This window comes from Cicer arietinum, chromosome 1, assembly GCF_000331145.2.
Source record: "Cicer arietinum cultivar CDC Frontier isolate Library 1 chromosome 1, Cicar.CDCFrontier_v2.0, whole genome shotgun sequence".
NCBI classification, from domain to species: domain Eukaryota; kingdom Viridiplantae; phylum Streptophyta; class Magnoliopsida; order Fabales; family Fabaceae; genus Cicer; species Cicer arietinum.
Window position 1 is genome coordinate 29,555,830 of NC_021160.2, and position 22,785 is coordinate 29,578,614.

General features: G+C 38.6%; 1 protein-coding gene across 1 annotated transcript; it reads left to right on the forward strand.

The window, feature by feature from the left end:
- The first annotated feature begins 2,188 nt into the window (after positions 1–2,188).
- On the forward strand, positions 2,189–4,990 carry LOC101508270 (protein SLENDER RICE1-LIKE 1-like). Its single transcript, XM_027336944.2, has 2 exons — positions 2,189–2,529; positions 2,785–4,990. Exon 2 carries the CDS (start codon positions 3,350–3,352, stop codon positions 4,844–4,846), a length of 1,497 nt encoding a protein of 498 aa, XP_027192745.1. The 5' UTR covers positions 2,189–2,529; positions 2,785–3,349; the 3' UTR covers positions 4,847–4,990.
- Positions 4,991–22,785: the final 17,795 nt, after the last annotated feature.

Here is a 22,785-nt window from a genome sequence, read left to right on the forward strand (position 1 = left end):
ATTTAGTAAATTTTTCGGTCAAGATTTTGAGATTCTCTAAAAACACTTTGTTTATAATTCAAAATTATTAATTACTTGGACGATAATTATATAACAGTAATGTTTTTATTAGAGTGTTCACGTCTAAATCTACCTTAATAAACTACAAATTAATAAATAAAAACCACAAATCAATTCAAAAAATTTCAAAAACTGCACAAAACCAAATATCACTGGATGTATTTAGATTATTTTTGTGAAAGCCATTCAAATCAAATTTCATATTCATTTTTTAAAATCAAACAAAATTGCATAAAACTAAATATTATTGGATGTATTTAGATAATTTTTGTTAAAATCATTCGGATCAAATTTAATATCCATTTTTCAAAATCAAATTTTAAATTATTGTTTTTAGGCTTAATTGTAGTTTTGGCTACTCTATTATTATCAATTCACGAAATTGATTCTCCTATTTTAAAAGTCGACAATTTTGATCCCTCTCTCATATTTTTAAACTAAAAAACAACGATTTGACATATTTTAATGACGTGACATATAATCTATGATATAGAACATCTAAATTCATTAATTATTTATATATCATTAATTAGATTAAAAATATAAAAAAATTTTGAAGTTGAAATCTAAGTTTTTACGACATTCATTTCAATCATTTTATATCATCTTATTATATGTCACGTTATTTAAAATATCTCACGTCATCAGTTTATAGTTAAAAAATCATAGGAGTGAACAAAAACTTTCGACTTTTAAAATAAGAAAACAAATTTAAATCGCATTAGTTCATATACAAATTTTTTAAAAATTGCATTCAAATTTTGAACCATAAATATTTTAATATGGAATGAATTTTTACTTCATAACCCATCTAAACCGCACCGCAATCACACCTAGATTTTATTTATTCCCAAATTATCATTAAAGGATTGATTAAAAAAAAAGTTATTATTATAGAATGAATAGAATAAACTCTTCAATAATTGCTTGTGCTTACACGAAATTTATCTCCTTAAGGATCTCAAAACACGGTATATGTAGCAACAGGGCATTTGAATATAAGCAGAAACCCTGTTGATTAAATTGTCACATCGAATTAATTAACCGGCAACTCTTCACTACACTAATAACGTAATGCCTGAATCTCTACGTCTTTGTGAGAACGATGGAGGGTATAGATAATTAGGATCTTTGTTTAAATTTAGTTGAACAAGTCCTTCTCAATCTCATAAAAAGAATTGTTCTTATATAAGGCCAAGGCAGGCAGGGTACCCAATTAATTTAAGTAGCTAAGTTGTGAATATCGCGATTAAATTAGTATCTAATTAAACTCTTGTCGTGATTACGATAATAAGCACATTCTTTATTTTGCTGTTAGATGTAACTTCATATGATAATGTATACTATAGTTTTTAAAATGAATTTAGCAGCAATTATACCTTAGATGCCTTTCTGTGACACATGGCTATGAGTAGAATATTCTAGTTACCATGACGTTCTACTTGAACGAAAGACTGTACTTTTAGGTACCAAATAATGCAAATTAATCTTATTTTTTAGTAACAATTAAGTTGGGGCTTAACAGAGATAGAAGCAAATTGGGCCACTTGCAAAAGAAAAACATACAAGGAAAAAGATACCTACAATTTTAATTGTAGAAAATTTGATCAGATTATACATATGACTTAAGAGCATTGCATTACACACACAAATCGTGCAAATTATTAAGTTATTCATATGACATAAAAGCATTGCATTACGCACACACAAATCTTGCAAATTATTAAGCAGCATAGATTAGGATAAGACAAGCATACAAAGAGAGTTTCACTCAAACTCATGATTTTAAATTACGGTTGCGGTTACAGTGCGAACTTTTATAACGGAGGAAAATGCAGTCTAAATTGCAGCTACGGTGTTATTGCAGATACTTCAAAATCTAAAAGATTGTACCTACAATTGCAGTTACGGACCACAATTTAAAATTATGCTCAAACCTTTTTTGTTGAGAGCAATACACAAAGTGACTTTACACAACAGAATATTAAAACTTTACAAGCTTTTAATATGAATCTAATTGGGACACTTAATAAGTAGTTGGATAATGACAACTTAACATTGAGTTCATTACACTCAAAAGAGGTTTTCTGAATTCAGGCATGTGTTATATTTGTATTAATATACCACTAAACTTAAACTCCTAATTATTTGAGGCAAAAGACAGAGACAATACTACTAATATTTTCACCTAAACAGTTAAGCATTCTCTAATTAGTGAACCGCATAGAATGAGCACAACAAATAGATAATGTTGAAACTGGGAAACTTAAATATGACCCATCAACCTCTCTGCCTCATGGGTCGGGTATCGAAAATCACATGTTCAATTCTAATGCTAGATGAGTTGATGTATGCTAATTTCTTTATGCTGTAGCCTCTGAAGGACAGTTTATCTGCAGTATACCGTGGGTGCTAAATGAAGAAAGTAAGAAAACAAGCTCGTGAAAGCAAGGTGCTGTCAAGTGTCAGGTTGTTTCTCATCTTTGAAATCAATACAAATCACCTGCTAGCTTAGCAGTTATAAGAAAGCAAATAAATTCAAAAACAAATTGAATAGCAGCATGTGAAATAACAGTATTCCCAAGTTGGAATTAGAGTAAATCGGAATCAACATGTTATCACATTCCTGTTTATTATTTATTTGACATTTTAGGATGGCCAGGTAAACTGTAAACAACAGTAGTATTTGTATAGTAATATTTTACGCTTATATTTTTTTTACAGTTTAGGGTATTGTACTGTAGTACTCTCTGGCCCCGGAAAATCGTAACGAATCACAATGGTTAATGGTGGTGGTGTGGTACTGAATGCTGGTAGACCCAGAAGGAACCACTTGTGGAGTCAATTACTAATCCTCTCAACCCAAATCCCAATATAGGACTAGCAGCATCTAAATTATCCAAGGCCACCTTTGCTACCTTTAGGCTCCTAAAAATTGAAGGCACGCTACCGGGACATTAGGGTACCTTTTAAAAAAGTAGAAATTATATAAGTAGTAGTATCAATCAAATATGATATGCTAGCACTACAGATAGCTACTCAACACAAATTAGTAACCCATCATGGTCATACATTACACAACCCAGCTTCTCCCTTAATTTCCTCACACATCACTTTCTTCCCCCTACCTCTTTTTCACTACTTGATTAATTTCCCCACTCCCAAGCCCACCACTCTACACTCTTCTTCCCTCACTCTCTCCTAGCTAACACCTACATATAAGCACTCACTACTTCTTCAAAGTTGAGTAATCAATTCTGAATTATATTTATTTTTATTTTCATACTATATGGAGACAGTTTCAGTTTCTTCCCCCTCCGAAGGAACTAAGACAAAAGACATCGATGGTCTCCTTGCCGGTGTTGGCTACAAAGTCCGGTCATCAGAGCTACATCAAGTAGCTCAGAATATCGAACGATTAGAGAACGTGATCGTGAACTCATCCAGCGACATTTCTCAAATCGCTTCGGATACTGTCCACTACGATCCCTCCGACATTGGCAATTGGGTGGACAATCTTCTCTCTGAATTTGACCACACTGCCTCTTTACCATACGACTTTTCGGAACTACCAGATCTCGCAGCAGCTCCGCCACAAGACCACCAACTAAAGGTGGTGGCTACCGTCGAAGAAGATTCGGCGATAAAGCTGGTCCACATGCTGATGACGTGTGCCGATTCCCTGCAACGAGGCAACTTACCATTGGCTGGCTCACTAATCGAAGGCATGCAAGGGTTGTTAGCCCACATGAACATCAATTGCGGCATCGGGAAAGTCGCTGGATATTTCATCGATGCTTTGAACCGTCGAATCTTCGGTCAAAACAATATTATCTCTGCTTCACTTTATGAGAACGATGTTCTTTATCATCACTACTACGAGGCTTGCCCTTACCTCAAATTCGCTCACTTCACAGCCAATCAAGCCATACTGGAAGCTTTCAACGGCCACGATTGCGTCCACGTCATTGATTTCAACCTCATGCACGGTCTTCAATGGCCGGCGCTAATTCAAGCTCTTGCGCTTCGTCCTGGTGGACCTCCTTTTCTGCGTCTCACCGGCATTGGTCCGCCGTCGCCGGACGACCGTGACAACCTCCGCGAAATTGGACTGCGGCTCGCTGAACTAGCTCGCTCTGTCAACGTTAGATTTGCGTTTCGTGGAGTTGCGGCATGGCGGCTCGAGGATGTTAAGCCGTGGATGCTTCAGGTGAGTTCTAAGGAAGCTGTGGCGGTAAACTCAATTATGCAGCTTCACCGTCTCCTTGGATCTCAATCCGACCCGATTTCTTCGGGTATTGAAACGGTATTGGGTTGGATCCGGAGTTTGAACCCGAAAATCATGACGGTTGTGGAGCAGGAAGCTAACCATAACAAGGATGGGTTTTTGGAACGATTCACGGAGGCACTACATTATTACTCGACCGTTTTCGACTCGCTCGAAGCGTGTCCGGTTGAACCGGATAAGGCTATGGCTGAGATATATCTGCAGAGGGAGATATGCAACGTGGTGTGTTGCGAGGGACCGGCTCGGATTGAGAGACATGAACCATTGGTTAAGTGGAGGGAGCGGCTCGGGAAAGCCGGGTTCAGACCGCTGCATTTGGGTTCGAACGCGTTCAAGCAAGCCAGTATGCTGTTAACTCTATTCTCTGCGGAGGGTTACTGTGTGGAAGAAAACCAAGGGAGCTTGACATTGGGTTGGCATAGCCGCCCTCTCATTGCAGCTTCGGCTTGGCAAGCTGTTTCTTTGCCAGAGACAGAAACGCTGCGTTTTGACCATTGATGATCGGAGAACTTGATTAACTATGAACAAAAGCATTGTATTAGCTCACATAATAACATACTGTATATTTCTCCTTCTTCTTTTAGTTTTCTTTTTTGGTTTGCCCTTAATCATTTTGAGTATTTAATATCTGACTTCTTTTTCTTTGCAGTTATTAATATAGACATAGATTTTGAGGGTTTTACCTGTCATAAATTGTTATCCCATGGTTTTTGGATATTTGCCATATGGCAAATCATTTGTTTAAAAAATTGGACCAAATGTTCTGAATGTACAACTTAACTCAGATGGTAGTTGGAGAGATATCTAAGAGACTAACGTGTGTGAAACAAAAACAAAATTGGACTAGATAAGAAATTGGTCACATAATTGGTCTGGTTAAGGTATGAGATTGGAGATGTTCTTGAACTGGGGATGACACTGTGTAAGATAAACAAGATTAATAATATCAATTTTTTTCCAAAGGGATAACACTCACAAATTAATTAATTCACATATGTGCTTATTGTCTAGGAAATGCTTTATAATTCCTTTTCTTGTCTAGAACTAAAGGGCATGAACCAAACCAAGGCCCAAACACTAAATATTTATTTATCCCGTTTCAACGTCATTTATATTTTATTGGACAAATAGTGTCACAATTAGAGTAATTTTTTGTAACAAAAAACACACGAATCACCATCACTACTTTAGTAATTGAACAAAACAATGGTAACCTCCATTACACGCTACACTACTCATCATAATCGTGTAGGACGGTTACCAAATTAACAACTTTTCCACCCAAACTACCTAACCAATTGCTATAAAAGTTTAACGACCTCATTTTCTAAATTAAATGTATTATGAATGATTTTGGTTATGATGTTGATGACTTGTTTTAAATATGTTGATATTAAATATTGAGTGTTTGAGGAAGATGGGATGTGTGTATAACCTTAGAAATGGTAAGCTTTGCAAAAATATGGTACGTCTCGTCATGCAAGACCAATGTCAGTCCCCAACCTAGCTAGAGCAATGTTTGCCATTGCCAAATGACGGATTGGCATTGTCGTGCGATGAATTAAAAATTTGAATCTTGAACGCTTTGCTTGGTATCGTCATGTACAAGTTCTCATGCGATGCAGTATAAATTTGCAAACACGGATCATCACATTGCGACGCGTAAGCTCATTATGCGACGAAGTGAAATCCAAACCATTGTTTACATGTCAGAACCAGATTTTAAGGATAAATTCAAAGAAACCCAATAAATAAGTGATTTGAATTGAGTTTTATACCACTTTTCAATGTTAAAGAGTAATTTCAATAAATTCATTTTGTAAAAACACAATATAAGTTCAAAAACCTTATTTCATTTAAAAAACTTGCAGTGAAATGATTGTAAAACAATTCGTGGAAAATAATATTAACATAAATATTTATATTACTTCCATAACGTTTCAATCTCAAAGATTATCCATTAAAATCTATAAAAATATTCCTATTTACCACTAGGTATACTTCTAGTTTTTTGACGAGACAGCCACTGCTGGATCAATTACATTATAGAAAATGTTTTTTGGGAAATATGCAAAGTTTCAACTCTTTTTCGAAAATAATAATAAATTTAAGAAAAAAATAAAGTGAAATAACATTTAAAAAAGGTTAAATTACATTTGTGGTCCTTTAACTTAATCTCAGGTAACGTTTTAGTCCTTTATCTTTTTTTTTTCTTCCCGATTTAGTCCTTTATTCCTAACAATATCAAATAAAGTATGAAAATATGAGTTTATTTGAAGATTTGCATTACGAATTTGATGAAATTTGTATTATATTGAAGAATATAATTAATTTTATGAGTTTTGATTGAATTTTTTTTTTTTGAATTTTTGTATAAAAAAGGATAACATTGTTGAAATTTTAAAACATAAAATATCAAATTGTCACTTAAAATTAAAATAAAGGACCAAGTCGGAAAAAAAAAAAAAAGATAAAGGACTAAAACGTTACCTGAGATTAAATTAAAGGACCACAAATGTAATTTAACCTTTAAAAAAATAAGGATTTTGAATTCAAGTGTTGGCTGACTTTTCAGATTTTTATCTGTAAATATTATTTATAGTACCACGACAATATAGTTGTTGAACAGATTTTAGCAACTTTTTTACCGTTATTCATTAATTGTCCTTTAATTTGGACGACCTTGTACTATAATGAGTCATTGAATAACTAATCTGTTTTACTCATAGAGTCAACTATCTAAAATAAATTATTCATTCAAATTTAATGATAGATAATTAAAAGACATTTTAACATGGATTAAGAGAAAGAAGGTGGTGTCACAATTTTTACTCTATAGTTCAAGTTAAAAACTCTCTTGATTATTCTGGAACAATAGTTTATTTATAATTTACATGTAGTAACAAAAAAAAAGTGACACTCACATCAATATATAATCAACAATAAAAAAGAGAATATAATTATCTCACTTTTAAACATTTTTTGATTATTCTAAACTGTATACACCAACTTTCAACACTTGAAACACCAGAATCAGAGATAATTTCACATAACTAATTCAACAATTGACACAATGATTTTACGTTTAATTCAAAACTCAACACTAATTCTGAAATGTAACATATTCTCATAGTAGTTTAATTACTTCAAATTTATCCCAATTAATTTTCTTTTAAACTAATCCTCATCACTTAAAACAAACTATAACAAAGATTTTTCGAATAGCAAATAAAATACGTAACTAGTTATTAGAAGATAATATAACACTAGCAAACAAAAATGAATCAGGTAGTGCATAATCATTTTCAAGTTAAACAATATTCTAAAATTTAATTTTGCACTTAAATTATTATAAAAGTATCACTAATCATTTAGTCCCATTAAATAATAATTTTTTTTCTTTCATAATTCAAAACTTTTTCTTGAATTGTTTTTCAATAAATCACATGTCTAAATAAAAAATAAAAAATAATTCACATGTATTTTTAAACTATTTTTAAAATCAATAATATTGCTTAAATTTTACTCATACTTTAATCATCAAAAACACCTTCATAAATATTTAAGCACACTCAAAATTATTATTGTCAACCTATATTTTGAAAGAAAATTTAGACCATTATAAACAAAATAGATTTCAATTCATCAAAACTTCTAAAATAGTTCCAATTTATTTACTTATGTTTTCAAAACTATTACTACAACAAACCTTCTAAATTTCCTTAAAAAAAACACAGTAAAACTTTGAGTAAATTTTCGGCTACTTTAAATTTTTAATAAAATCATTATAAATATATATTTTATTTTTTATAAATCAACACAACTCTCACACAATTTAATTCTCTAAAATAAAACAACAACAATTCATACATAAAATTATTTTTTTTCCTTTTATAAAATAAATTAACTTTAATTCGTTTACAATTTGTTTTTTTTAAAATACTCTAACTTTTTTAAAGTTCAACCAACTTTGAATATTCAAGAATTACTATTGCTAATAATATAGATATTCCTAGTATTTTAAAATCATCATGAAAATTCAAAATTGATTTCAGTAGTAAGATCAAAACTTCAATCATCCAAATATAACTCTCAACACTTTTAACTGGTTTAAAATGATTTTATACAACCCTCAACACTTTTCGGTTTGAAAGGTGAATGTAAAAATGATTTCTAGTTTGAAAAGTGGTTGTAAAATCCTTTCTGGATTGAAAAGTGGATGTAAAAAATCCTTTCTAGATTGGAAGCTGAATGTTGTAATTGTTCTAAGAGAAAAAGGTGCGAATGAGAAAGTTCTAGTAATAAAACACATAGTAAAAATCTCAAAATTGTGAGGGTTGAATTAACCTAAGTTGGGTGAACCAATATAATTTTTTGTGTGAACTTTTTCTCCCTTATCTTTAATTATTTGCATGCACATATCATACTTCATTATCATTGTTTTCATTTACAACCTTTTAATTTCATATAAACTATCCATAACATTTTGATAAGTTAGAAGCTTACTAATCAACTTTTGATTACCAATTTTATTCTTCAGTACAACACCAATTAAAATGCAAGAACTAAAGTTTAAAAGAGTCATAATTCAAACTTCTCTTTTCTTATTCAACTTCAATATGGGGCATGACCGTATTTATGGGAGTGTTAGTAAGTTGAAATATTAGAATGTACCTACTCATGTCACTGACCAAGAGCATGAGATAGGAGAACATAATTATCATCTATAACTATTTAATCCTTTTTACCAAACCATGACTCATTTAATTCCTTGGACTTAAAAGAATTGGTCTAAGTTGAAGTTGAATTTTGCATTCCAATTTTAAAAGTTTATATAAGTGAAGGAGATTATATTGCTTTTATCTAAATTAGCCATTGTTTTGAAATTAAAAGAAAATAAAGAAGACTGCGATCAAATATAATTTTGGGAGGTAGTCATGTTAAGCTTTTATAGAATCATTGAATGGAAAATGGACAATAATGACGATTGATTTCCCCATTATTTGTCTTAATTGTCTTGCATTAGGGAAATAATTAATTTATTTTTGGGCCCAATCTTTACTCTCTTTATTTCTCCGGTGTTTACAAACTCCTCCTCCTTTCTCTCTTAGTCTCACGCATTCACTCCCTCGTTTTGCCTAAAGACTACAAAACTACTCCTTCAAGAAACATAAAATAGAAAGGAACTCTAGACTCTCTACCTTTTTTTTTACATCACTATCATCACCCTTGAAACATTAAAACCAATTTTCTAACCTCTTATCCGCCATTCATCTATATCTCATCAAGCACACTCTTAATCTCTCTTGTTCGTGTTGTTTACCTCTTTGTGGGACTTAGAATCTTTTGCTAGGAAACACTCGACAAAGGTAAGGAGGTTTTCCCCGTAGAAATCTTAGTTAGACTCTCACTTAAATGTCATGAAATAGATAATTGTGATTTTCCGCATTAAAAGCAATAAACATAGACTGGTAAACTAAAATACCAAAACTCTAATTTTTATTAAGTTAATATGTAGTACACAATTTTATGATCATAGTTTAAGTTTTTTATTTTTTTTTTATTTTTTTTTTTTTATGTATGAATTGAAGGTTTTAATTTTTATGAGATATATGTAGAAAGTTTAAGCTTTTATATTGGACAGGATAAAAGATTCAATTTTTATGATGTATATGAATCACAGTCCAATTTTTATATGATAATAGATAAAAGTTTTAAGTTTTATGATGTATATGAATTAAGTTTGGATTTTTATATTATAAATGATGAAAGTTTTAATTTTTATGATGTATATGAATCAAGTTCAAATTTTAATAAGGTAAACCATGAAATATTCAACTTACTATTGAAAGATGTTTAGAGAGAGTAAGGTTTAATCATAAAGAACTAAAATATGATAACTAAAAGAGACTAAAGAGACACAAATATTTTTATACTAGTTCACAACAAATTGTTGCTACCTCGGTTTAATCCACTATTTCCATTAAATAGTTGTACAAGTATTCTTTACTCTTCCAATTCAGGCTTTGAGTATTTTTCTATATCCACTCCAGACTTTCGTTTCCAGAATCATTCTTCAAGGTATTGGCATCGCGTTGTTGAGCCTCATGAGGGTCGTTGTACCTTTTCAGGTACCTCTTTGAGAATGAGAGGGTTGTACCATTATCAGGTTGATTTACAAAGTATGAAACAAAGTATGTTTTTAGAATTCTTACTCTTATTGAGAGGATGTTACATGTTCAATCATATATCAGATCCAAGGTATGAAAACACTTTGACTAATTTACATCAATTCTAATAACTCTCTATTGAGAGGGTTTTTCATTCATGCTTTTTGATGTGTTCTTGGATTTTTCAAAATTACTATTTTTGTTATGTGCTTCGCTCTTTTTTTTTTTTTTTGACATAACCATTTATTCTTTAATACAAGGAGGAAGTGTCTTTTGAGATGTTTCAGTTGAAGATCCTTTAGGGTACGATCTTTTTACTTTAGGGTCAAACATGTTGTTGCGCAAAATTTTGAAAGTGTATAGGTTTGTCAAGTAGTATTATATAAGACTATCATATTCACATAGGTTAATTTAACAACTACCAAACTAATCAAGATTTTATATTACTTAGGCTAATAAAAATTATTGTTGGTTCGCGATAACAATAACATAATGATAACATAAAAATTATAACTAAAGTATATAACAACACAACTTTGATTTAATGGAAAGTAAACCTAGGGTTAAGGTATCACTTGTAAACCTAAGTCCTAGTTTTATATGAAATTTTATTTATTTTCTCAAGTATCAATCCCTCTTTAAAACTATTAACAAAGATTCATCATTCAATGTAATATTTGTTTTCCTAAATTAATTCTTTGATTGATCATACAAAAAATATAATTAAGAGAAAACATAAAGAATCGAGAGGTTGATTGATTGAAAGATCAGTATCTATGTTTCATCATACAAGAATTTTAATCTCAATTATCTTATAGATCTACCGATTAATTGTAGTTGGTCACTAGTCAATTGATTGATTAAGGCATGAAAAGGTCGGTCATCCCTAACATGTAAATAAAACAATAGAATAATTTAATTGAGATAAACAACAAAAATCTAAAATAAAACTAGAATTTAAAAATAAGGCATAGTAAAAAGCTATCTTAATCACGAGATTTACCAATGACCCTAGAGGAGAGCTTAGTTACTCATTTACATATAGAAAATAAAGGAAATAATAGAAGTGTTCATCAATTAAGTGAAAAAATAAAACCCTCAAAGGGTATGATTTTTTTCCTCCAAAATTTGAGACACTTTACTCTAACTCAAAGCACTCTTAAGTTTCCAAAGTGTAATTTCTAATTTTCTCAAGCATCCGATTATGTTTCTCATTTCTTTAATGATAGTGTGTGCCCTTTGTTTTTGAATGTTTTTCCCTTTTTATGATAGCAAGAACATCCTAATTTTATGCAACAACCTTCCCCTTCTTTGCCAACATTTTCTTATTATAAAATTCAATCTCCTTGAAGTGTGAAATAAACCTCCTTCTTGCACTCATAAGTTGACATATTAAAATTGATATTTTTGCACTAAAATCTTAGTAGGTGTAACCAGTTTGAATTATATTATCAACTATGCAAATATAATAAATAAATGAATACATAAAAATAAGTTGAAATCAAAACTATAAAATAAGATAAAGTAGAATGTAAATATCCTCTTAAATCCTATAAAAAAAAGGTTTATCAACTCCCCTCACTCAACCTTTGCTTGTCCTCAAGAAAAGTATCGTTCTAAGACAAAGTTAAAGTATAAAGAACATCATAATTGATTTTTTTTTATTTATTTAATTTGAGCAAGATCAAAGTAAAATGAATTCCAATAGATCAAAGTATGTGTGTGGTTAACCTCATTGCTTCTTAGAATTCAATGCCTTCAGACTTTCTTCAATCAATTAATTTAATTCTTCTCATTCATAAAGTTTCATCCTTAACATAGAACACATAGGTTTATTTTTCTCAAGTACCAGGGACATTTTTCTTTGATTTAACTAGACAACTCAACCTTTTACTCATGACATTTTTTCTTTTCTTTTAAATTTAATTTCTTTCCACCTTTGGCTTGACTATTAGTGCAAATAATCCCTAAGCTATTAAGTGATACAACACTTCTTTTTTTCTTTAATTTGAGACCATTCAACCTTTGGCTTAACTATTAGTGCAAGTAATCCCTAAGCTACTTAGTGAAACAACACTTCACCCCACCTTTCATCTGATTGCTAGTGTGAGTAACCCCTGGGCTAATAAGTGAGGTTATATATACATCACCCAATCTCAAAGTTAATTTTCCCTTCTGAACATCGACCAATGTTTTTTCGATGGCCAAGAAGGGTCTACCATATATAAGTACTTCCTGATCTCCCTCCATATCTAAAACAACAAAATCCGCATGAAAATAAACTTATCCACTTTTACTAACAATTCCTTTATTATACCACGAGAGTGGGCAATAGATATGTCAACTAGGTGTAGAGAAATGTTAGTCGGTTGGGGTTCTTCTAAGTCCAAGTTCCTAAAAACAAGCAAATCCATCAAATTAATACTAGCTCCCAAATCACAAAGTGTTTTTTCAAAATAAGAGTTGTTAATAGTTCACGGAATAGTAAAACTACCAGGATCCTTAAGCTTAGGGGGCATTTATTTCAAGACTATAGTAGAACATCCCTCATTAAGCTTAACCATCTCAAAATCATTTGAAAATAGGTTTATCGCATGGGTAGTTCATTTGCTGAAAGACAACATCTATCTTCGTGGATTTCAACAATTTTAACCATTGAAGATAAATCTATTCGTTGAGCTCATAGTTGACTCCTACAAATCACTCTTTGAGATTTGTATGAAAACCAAAGGAAATAGAGGCTACGGGATCAAATGATAGAACACATAGAGTAATGTCTTACATATGTTCATACCATTAACTCTTGTTGTAAGGATAAAAAATACGTGGTATATAAACATAGGTAAGCAAGAATGCGTCGAAATGGTCTTCATAGACAAGGATGTAAATTTGTTTTATGCATGTTTTTGTTGTGTACTACTTGAGAACTTTCCAACCTCACCAAAAATTTCAATCTATTATACTATTATTTATTTTTTGTTTCCTATAATAATATCAATATGGTGCAGCGTTGCAAGATACAAGTAACTGTCATCAATTATGACACACCCAGGTTTCTCAAAGAGGGGTGTACTTCAGTACAAGAAAAACACTATTTTGTGGCCAACTTTATAAATATTTTGTGGCTGAATAAAACCCTCACAAATTAGTGACCGAAAAAGCCCCCACAAATACCAAAATTGAAATTGGTCTTTATTTGTGGCTGAAAAAGCCCTCACAAATTTTTAAACATTTAACTGGATTTTGTAGCTGCCTAAGCCCTCACAATATCACAACGTTGTGATTTTGTGAGGGCTTAGGCAGCCACAAAATCCAGTTAAATTTTTAAGAATTTTGTGAGGGCTTTTACAGCCACAAAAAATAAATTTTGTGAGAGGCAAAGCCGTCACAAATGACTGAAGTGAGATGTCCATTTGTGGCTGCATAGGCCGCCACAAAAGCAAGTGAACGTTGGCATTTATGGCTGCAAAGGCCGCCACAAAGGAAGCACAATGACGTTGGAATTTCTGGCCGCCCAGGCCGCCACAAACAATTAGACCGTTACATTTTGTGGCGGCAAAGGCTGCCACAAACATCAATAGTACCGTTGGCACGTTCTGGCCGCCCAGGCCGCCACAAATGCCTAATATTCGTTGGTCATTGTGGCTGCTTTGACCGCCACAAAGGATCAAGCATACCCTATATATATTACTCCACTCCTCTTTCATTTTTTCACTTCTAACTTCTCTCTAAAACCTCCTTCTAACTATTCTCTCCACCTTCTCTCTACACAAAATATTCATCAAGCTTGATTTAATTTTGGTAAGTATATATTATATTATATATGTAGTTTTTTAATTATATTTTTTGATTTGATTTAAGTAATTAATATTATTGAATTTTTTTTACAGTGGTTGTTAATTACTTCGAAGACTTGTAAGCATCGTACATGAGTGAAAGCTTCAAGCCAGACGTCACTCGGCATCAAGTTAGTATTTTATATATTTTAATTTATGTGTGTGTGTGTGTGTGTGTGTTTACATAATATATGATAAATAAAAGTTTCAAACACGGTTAAAATATATTGATTTTAATATAATTATTTAAAAAAAAAACATTATTAAAATTGATGATGGACTAATCATGGAGAAGAGTCTCCAGCGGCGCCTAATACTAGTACATCTATGGAGAATTATAACACAGGTCCTTCAAGTAGTACTACCATGTTAGGTATAGATTATTATAACTATCAACACTTTGAGGCGATGAATGATATGATCTCGGATGCTGTTGGGGTTAATTTGTCATTCAATGAAGATCAATATGACGATACCGATGGACTTCCCAATGAAGAAGCTCAGAGATTTTATGGTCTTTTGAAAGAGACAAATAAACCGTTGTTTGAAGGTTCTTCAAACTCAAAGTTATCAATGTGTATTAGACTATTAGGTCTAAAGTCTCAATTTCATGTTCCTGATTTAGCTTTGGATTTCATGACTAAAATGATGCTAGATGCAACACCTGTTAGAGATGGTTTGCCGCAAAGTTATTATGATGCGAAACGGTTAGTGTCAAAGTTAGGATTAGGTGTCAAGAGGATTGATTGTTGTGTTAAAGGTTGCATGTTGTATTATGACAATGAATTTGGTATGAATGATGCTAACTTAGTTGAATGCAAATTTTGTCAACAACCAAGGTATCACCAAAGGAATAACTCTAGGGTAAGTAGGGGAAAATCAATTCCAAGGAAAGCAATGTTTTACCTACCTATTGTATCAAGATTGCAGAGATTGTTTGCATCAATACAAACTGTAGGAAATATGATGTGGCATTATGAGAATAGAAGAAATTCAAGCGAGTTGCGACATCTGTCTGATGGTCAGGCATGGAAACACTTTGATCAAATGCATCCTGATTTTGCGTCAGATCCACGCAATGTAAGACTTGGATTATCCTCAGATGGATTTATGCCTTACAAACAAGCATCGTCTACTCCTTATTTTTGTTGGCATGTTATTGTTACTCCTTACAATCTTCCTCCTGATATGTGTATGTCTAAACCTTATATGTTCTGCTGTGATACCAGGTCCTTCTAATCCTACAACTGGTATTTTGATATTTTTTTACAACCTTTGATTGACGATTTGAAGAGGTTGTGGAATGGTGTCTTGACATATGATATTGCTCGGAGAGAAAATTTTATGATGAGAGCTACATTGATGTGGACCATTAATGATTTCCCCGCTTATGGGATGTTGTCAGGATGGGGCACCCATGGTAAATTAGCTTGTCCTATTTGTATGGAAGATACAAAAGCATTTACTTTAAAATTTGGCGGGAAAGCATCGTGGTTTGACTCGCATCGTAGGTTTTTACCTGCTGATCATGCATTTAGAAGGAACAAAGCTGCATTTATGAAGGGCTATGCAGAAAGTCTAGGACCCCCGCTTAAGTTGACATCAGAACAAGTTTGGAATAAAGTAAAAGATATGCCAAAGGTACATGTTGTTAATGGTGTGGCCTGTAAACCACAAGGTTATGGACAATGGCACAATTGGACAAAAAGATGTATTTTTTGGGATCTACCGTATTGGAAAGATAATCTTTTGAGACATAATCTCGATGTTATGCATATTGAGAAAAATTTCTTTGACAACATATTTAATACTGTGATAAATGTGAAAGGAAAAACAAAAGATAATGACAAAGCCAGAAAAGACATAGGTATCTATTGATGAAGCCAAATCTGTTTATTGTTGGATCAAAGAGCTGAAGACGCCTGACGGTTATTGTTCTAATTTGGCAAGATGTGTTGATGTGGAAAATGGGAGGATGCATGGGATGAAAAGTCACGATTGTCATATATTTTTAGAGTGTTTACTTCCTATTGCCTTTAGTGCTTTACCGACACATGTATTGAACCCACTTATTGAAGTGAGTCAATATTTCAAGAATTTGTGTTCTTCAACACTCTATGATAAAGATCTCATCAAGATGGAAAATGACATTCCGATCATTCTATGTAAGTTGGAGAAAGTATTTCCTCCTGGGTTTTTTGATTCCATGGAGCATCTCTCAGTGCATCTTGCAAGTGAAGCTAGGCTTGGTGGACCAGTTCAGTATAGATGGATGCATCCATTTGAAAGGTGATATATATATACATATACTTGATTTTCAATATGCTTCAACTTATATATACATAGAGCTTATTGTACATCTCTTTGTATATTATAGGTTCATGGGTTATTCAAAACGGTCGGTGAAAAACAAAGCTAGAGTTGAGGGCTCAATTTGTTCATCTTACCTTCACCGTGAAACAACACACTTTTGTTCTCATTATTTCAACAACGAAACGTTGTCACCAGTTAACGAAAGAAACGCTACTAATAGTGTTATACGTCATCCACATGCTTTATCAATTTTTTGCTTGTCTGGTCATCATGCTGGTAGGGATTTTCCGATTTTCTGGCCAAGCGACAAAGTATTTAATGCGGAACATGTTCACATTTTGATTAACTGCACTGAAGTTAAACCGTAAATTGAGTACGTTTCAAATTCCTCTTCTTATTAATTATATTTAATTATATGATTAAATTGATATTCACCATATATATGGTCATCGATCATGGCATTTTTAAATACGGGACAATCATCTGATGATATACATTCAAATTTCCCATTATGGTTTCAACAACAAGTGCATCTCGAAGAACAAACTCCTATCAACATCCACTTAAGGCACTTATCTATGGGCCCGAGTAGAAGTTTCAAAGAATGGCACACCTATTATGTCAATGGATACAAATTTCACACTGAATCTTGGACTGAAGGAAAAGAAACAATTAATAGTGGAGTTTGTATGAAAAGTGTCTCTGATAGTGGTGTAGTAGAAGATTTCTATGGCATAATTGAGCATATTTACGAAATTGACTACACGTTCCTAGATTATGCGAAAAAAGTGGTGTTGTTTTACTGTAAGTGGTTTGATCCATCTAGCAGAGGAACTAAAATAAATTTGATATCCAATACTGTAGACATTCGTATGAGCAAAAAATATCCACGGTTTGATCCATTTGCCCTGGCCCATAATGTAAGACAAGTGTATTATGTTCCTTATCCATCAACTGTCAGAAGCAAACAAGGTTGGTGTGCTGCAATCAAAACAAGCCCAACGAGTGGAATCGAAGAAGTTGAAGCCGGTCAAAATGTGGCTGCAAAGGCCGCCACAAAGGAACGCGCACGTGGCATTTGTGGCTGCAAAGGCCGCCACAAAGGAACGCGCACGTGGCATTTGTGGCTGCAAAGGCCGCCACAAAGGAACGCGCACGTGGCATTTGTGGCTGCAAAGGCCGCCACAAAGGAACGCGCACGTGGCATTTGTGGCTGCAAAGGCCGCCACAAAGGAACGCGCACGTGGCATTTGTGGCTGCAAAGGCCGCCACAAAGGAACGCGCACGTGGCATTTGTGGCTGCAAAGGCCGCCACAAAGGAACGCGCACGTGGCATTTGTGGCTGCAAAGGCCGCCACAAAGGAACGCGCACGTGGCATTTGTGGCTGCAAAGGCCGCCACAAAGGAACGCGCACGTGGCATTTGTGGCTGCAAAGGCCGCCACAAAGGAACGCGCACGTGGCATTTGTGGCTGCAAAGGCCGCCACAAAGGAACGCGCACGTGGCATTTGTGGCTGCAAAGGCCGCCACAAAGGAACGCGCACGTGGCATTTGTGGCTGCAAAGGCCGCCACAAAGGAACGCGCACGTGGCATTTGTGGCTGCAAAGGCCGCCACAAAGGAACGCGCACGTGGCATTTGTGGCTGCAAAGGCCGCCACAAAGGAACGCGCACGTGGCATTTGTGGCTGCAAAGGCCGCCACAAAGGAACGCGCACGTGGCATTTGTGGCTGCAAAGGCCGCCACAAAGGAACGCGCACGTGGCATTTGTGGCTGCAAAGGCCGCCACAAAGGAACGCGCACGTGGCATTTGTGGCTGCAAAGGCCGCCACAAAGGAACGCGCACGTGGCATTTGTGGCTGCAAAGGCCGCCACAAAGGAACGCGCACGTGGCATTTGTGGCTGCAAAGGCCGCCACAAAGGAACGCGCACGTGGCATTTGTGGCTGCAAAGGCCGCCACAAAGGAACGCGCACGTGGCATTTGTGGCTGCAAAGGCCGCCACAAAGGAACGCGCACGTGGCATTTGTGGCTGCAAAGGCCGCCACAAAGGAACGCGCACGTGGCATTTGTGGCTGCAAAGGCCGCCACAAAGGAACGCGCACGTGGCATTTGTGGCTGCAAAGGCCGCCACAAAGGAACGCGCACGTGGCATTTGTGGCTGCAAAGGCCGCCACAAAGGAACGCGCACGTGGCATTTGTGGCTGCAAAGGCCGCCACAAAGGAACGCGCACGTGGCATTTGTGGCTGCAAAGGCCGCCACAAAGGAACGCGCACGTGGCATTTGTGGCTGCAAAGGCCGCCACAAAGGAACGCGCACGTGGCATTTGTGGCTGCAAAGGCCGCCACAAAGGAACGCGCACGTGGCATTTGTGGCTGCAAAGGCCGCCACAAAGGAACGCGCACGTGGCATTTGTGGCTGCAAAGGCCGCCACAAAGGAACGCGCACGTGGCATTTGTGGCTGCAAAGGCCGCCACAAAGGAACGCGCACGTGGCATTTGTGGCTGCAAAGGCCGCCACAAAGGAACGCGCACGTGGCATTTGTGGCTGCAAAGGCCGCCACAAAGGAACGCGCACGTGGCATTTGTGGCTGCAAAGGCCGCCACAAAGGAACGCGCACGTGGCATTTGTGGCTGCAAAGGCCGCCACAAAGGAACGCGCACGTGGCATTTGTGGCTGCAAAGGCCGCCACAAAGGAACGCGCACGTGGCATTTGTGGCTGCAAAGGCCGCCACAAAGGAACGCGCACGTGGCATTTGTGGCTGCAAAGGCCGCCACAAAGGAACGCGCACGTGGCATTTGTGGCTGCAAAGGCCGCCACAAAGGAACGCGCACGTGGCATTTGTGGCTGCAAAGGCCGCCACAAAGGAACGCGCACGTGGCATTTGTGGCTGCAAAGGCCGCCACAAAGGAACGCGCACGTGGCATTTGTGGCTGCAAAGGCCGCCACAAAGGAACGCGCACGTGGCATTTGTGGCTGCAAAGGCCGCCACAAAGGAACGCGCACGTGGCATTTGTGGCTGCAAAGGCCGCCACAAAGGAACGCGCACGTGGCATTTGTGGCTGCAAAGGCCGCCACAAAGGAACGCGCACGTGGCATTTGTGGCTGCAAAGGCCGCCACAAAGGAACGCGCACGTGGCATTTGTGGCTGCAAAGGCCGCCACAAAGGAACGCGCACGTGGCATTTGTGGCTGCAAAGGCCGCCACAAAGGAACGCGCACGTGGCATTTGTGGCTGCAAAGGCCGCCACAAAGGAACGCGCACGTGGCATTTGTGGCTGCAAAGGCCGCCACAAAGGAACGCGCACGTGGCATTTGTGGCTGCAAAGGCCGCCACAAAGGAACGCGCACGTGGCATTTGTGGCTGCAAAGGCCGCCACAAAGGAACGCGCACGTGGCATTTGTGGCTGCAAAGGCCGCCACAAAGGAACGCGCACGTGGCATTTGTGGCTGCAAAGGCCGCCACAAAGGAACGCGCACGTGGCATTTGTGGCTGCAAAGGCCGCCACAAAGGAACGCGCACGTGGCATTTGTGGCTGCAAAGGCCGCCACAAAGGAACGCGCACGTGGCATTTGTGGCTGCAAAGGCCGCCACAAAGGAACGCGCACGTGGCATTTGTGGCTGCAAAGGCCGCCACAAAGGAACGCGCACGTGGCATTTGTGGCTGCAAAGGCCGCCACAAAGGAACGCGCACGTGGCATTTGTGGCTGCAAAGGCCGCCACAAAGGAACGCGCACGTGGCATTTGTGGCTGCAAAGGCCGCCACAAAGGAACGCGCACGTGGCATTTGTGGCTGCAAAGGCCGCCACAAAGGAACGCGCACGTGGCATTTGTGGCTGCAAAGGCCGCCACAAAGGAACGCGCACGTGGCATTTGTGGCTGCAAAGGCCGCCACAAAGGAACGCGCACGTGGCATTTGTGGCTGCAAAGGCCGCCACAAAGGAACGCGCACGTGGCATTTGTGGCTGCAAAGGCCGCCACAAAGGAACGCGCACGTGGCATTTGTGGCTGCAAAGGCCGCCACAAAGGAACGCGCACGTGGCATTTGTGGCTGCAAAGGCCGCCACAAAGGAACGCGCACGTGGCATTTGTGGCTGCAAAGGCCGCCACAAAGGAACGCGCACGTGGCATTTGTGGCTGCAAAGGCCGCCACAAAGGAACGCGCACGTGGCATTTGTGGCTGCAAAGGCCGCCACAAAGGAACGCGCACGTGGCATTTGTGGCTGCAAAGGCCGCCACAAAGGAACGCGCACGTGGCATTTGTGGCTGCAAAGGCCGCCACAAAGGAACGCGCACGTGGCATTTGTGGCTGCAAAGGCCGCCACAAAGGAACGCGCACGTGGCATTTGTGGCTGCAAAGGCCGCCACAAAGGAACGCGCACGTGGCATTTGTGGCTGCAAAGGCCGCCACAAAGGAACGCGCACGTGGCATTTGTGGCTGCAAAGGCCGCCACAAAGGAACGCGCACGTGGCATTTGTGGCTGCAAAGGCCGCCACAAAGGAACGCGCACGTGGCATTTGTGGCTGCAAAGGCCGCCACAAAGGAACGCGCACGTGGCATTTGTGGCTGCAAAGGCCGCCACAAAGGAACGCGCACGTGGCATTTGTGGCTGCAAAGGCCGCCACAAAGGAACGCGCACGTGGCATTTGTGGCTGCAAAGGCCGCCACAAAGGAACGCGCACGTGGCATTTGTGGCTGCAAAGGCCGCCACAAAGGAACGCGCACGTGGCATTTGTGGCTGCAAAGGCCGCCACAAAGGAACGCGCACGTGGCATTTGTGGCTGCAAAGGCCGCCACAAAGGAACGCGCACGTGGCATTTGTGGCTGCAAAGGCCGCCACAAAGGAACGCGCACGTGGCATTTGTGGCTGCAAAGGCCGCCACAAAGGAACGCGCACGTGGCATTTGTGGCTGCAAAGGCCGCCACAAAGGAACGCGCACGTGGCATTTGTGGCTGCAAAGGCCGCCACAAAGGAACGCGCACGTGGCATTTGTGGCTGCAAAGGCCGCCACAAAGGAACGCGCACGTGGCATTTGTGGCTGCAAAGGCCGCCACAAAGGAACGCGCACGTGGCATTTGTGGCTGCAAAGGCCGCCACAAAGGAACGCGCACGTGGCATTTGTGGCTGCAAAGGCCGCCACAAAGGAACGCGCACGTGGCATTTGTGGCTGCAAAGGCCGCCACAAAGGAACGCGCACGTGGCATTTGTGGCTGCAAAGGCCGCCACAAAGGAACGCGCACGTGGCATTTGTGGCTGCAAAGGCCGCCACAAAGGAACGCGCACGTGGCATTTGTGGCTGCAAAGGCCGCCACAAAGGAACGCGCACGTGGCATTTGTGGCTGCAAAGGCCGCCACAAAGGAACGCGCACGTGGCATTTGTGGCTGCAAAGGCCGCCACAAAGGAACGCGCACGTGGCATTTGTGGCTGCAAAGGCCGCCACAAAGGAACGCGCACGTGGCATTTGTGGCTGCAAAGGCCGCCACAAAGGAACGCGCACGTGGCATTTGTGGCTGCAAAGGCCGCCACAAAGGAACGCGCACGTGGCATTTGTGGCTGCAAAGGCCGCCACAAAGGAACGCGCACGTGGCATTTGTGGCTGCAAAGGCCGCCACAAAGGAACGCGCACGTGGCATTTGTGGCTGCAAAGGCCGCCACAAAGGAACGCGCACGTGGCATTTGTGGCTGCAAAGGCCGCCACAAAGGAACGCGCACGTGGCATTTGTGGCTGCAAAGGCCGCCACAAAGGAACGCGCACGTGGCATTTGTGGCTGCAAAGGCCGCCACAAAGGAACGCGCACGTGGCATTTGTGGCTGCAAAGGCCGCCACAAAGGAACGCGCACGTGGCATTTGTGGCTGCAAAGGCCGCCACAAAGGAACGCGCACGTGGCATTTGTGGCTGCAAAGGCCGCCACAAAGGAACGCGCACGTGGCATTTGTGGCTGCAAAGGCCGCCACAAAGGAACGCGCACGTGGCATTTGTGGCTGCAAAGGCCGCCACAAAGGAACGCGCACGTGGCATTTGTGGCTGCAAAGGCCGCCACAAAGGAACGCGCACGTGGCATTTGTGGCTGCAAAGGCCGCCACAAAGGAACGCGCACGTGGCATTTGTGGCTG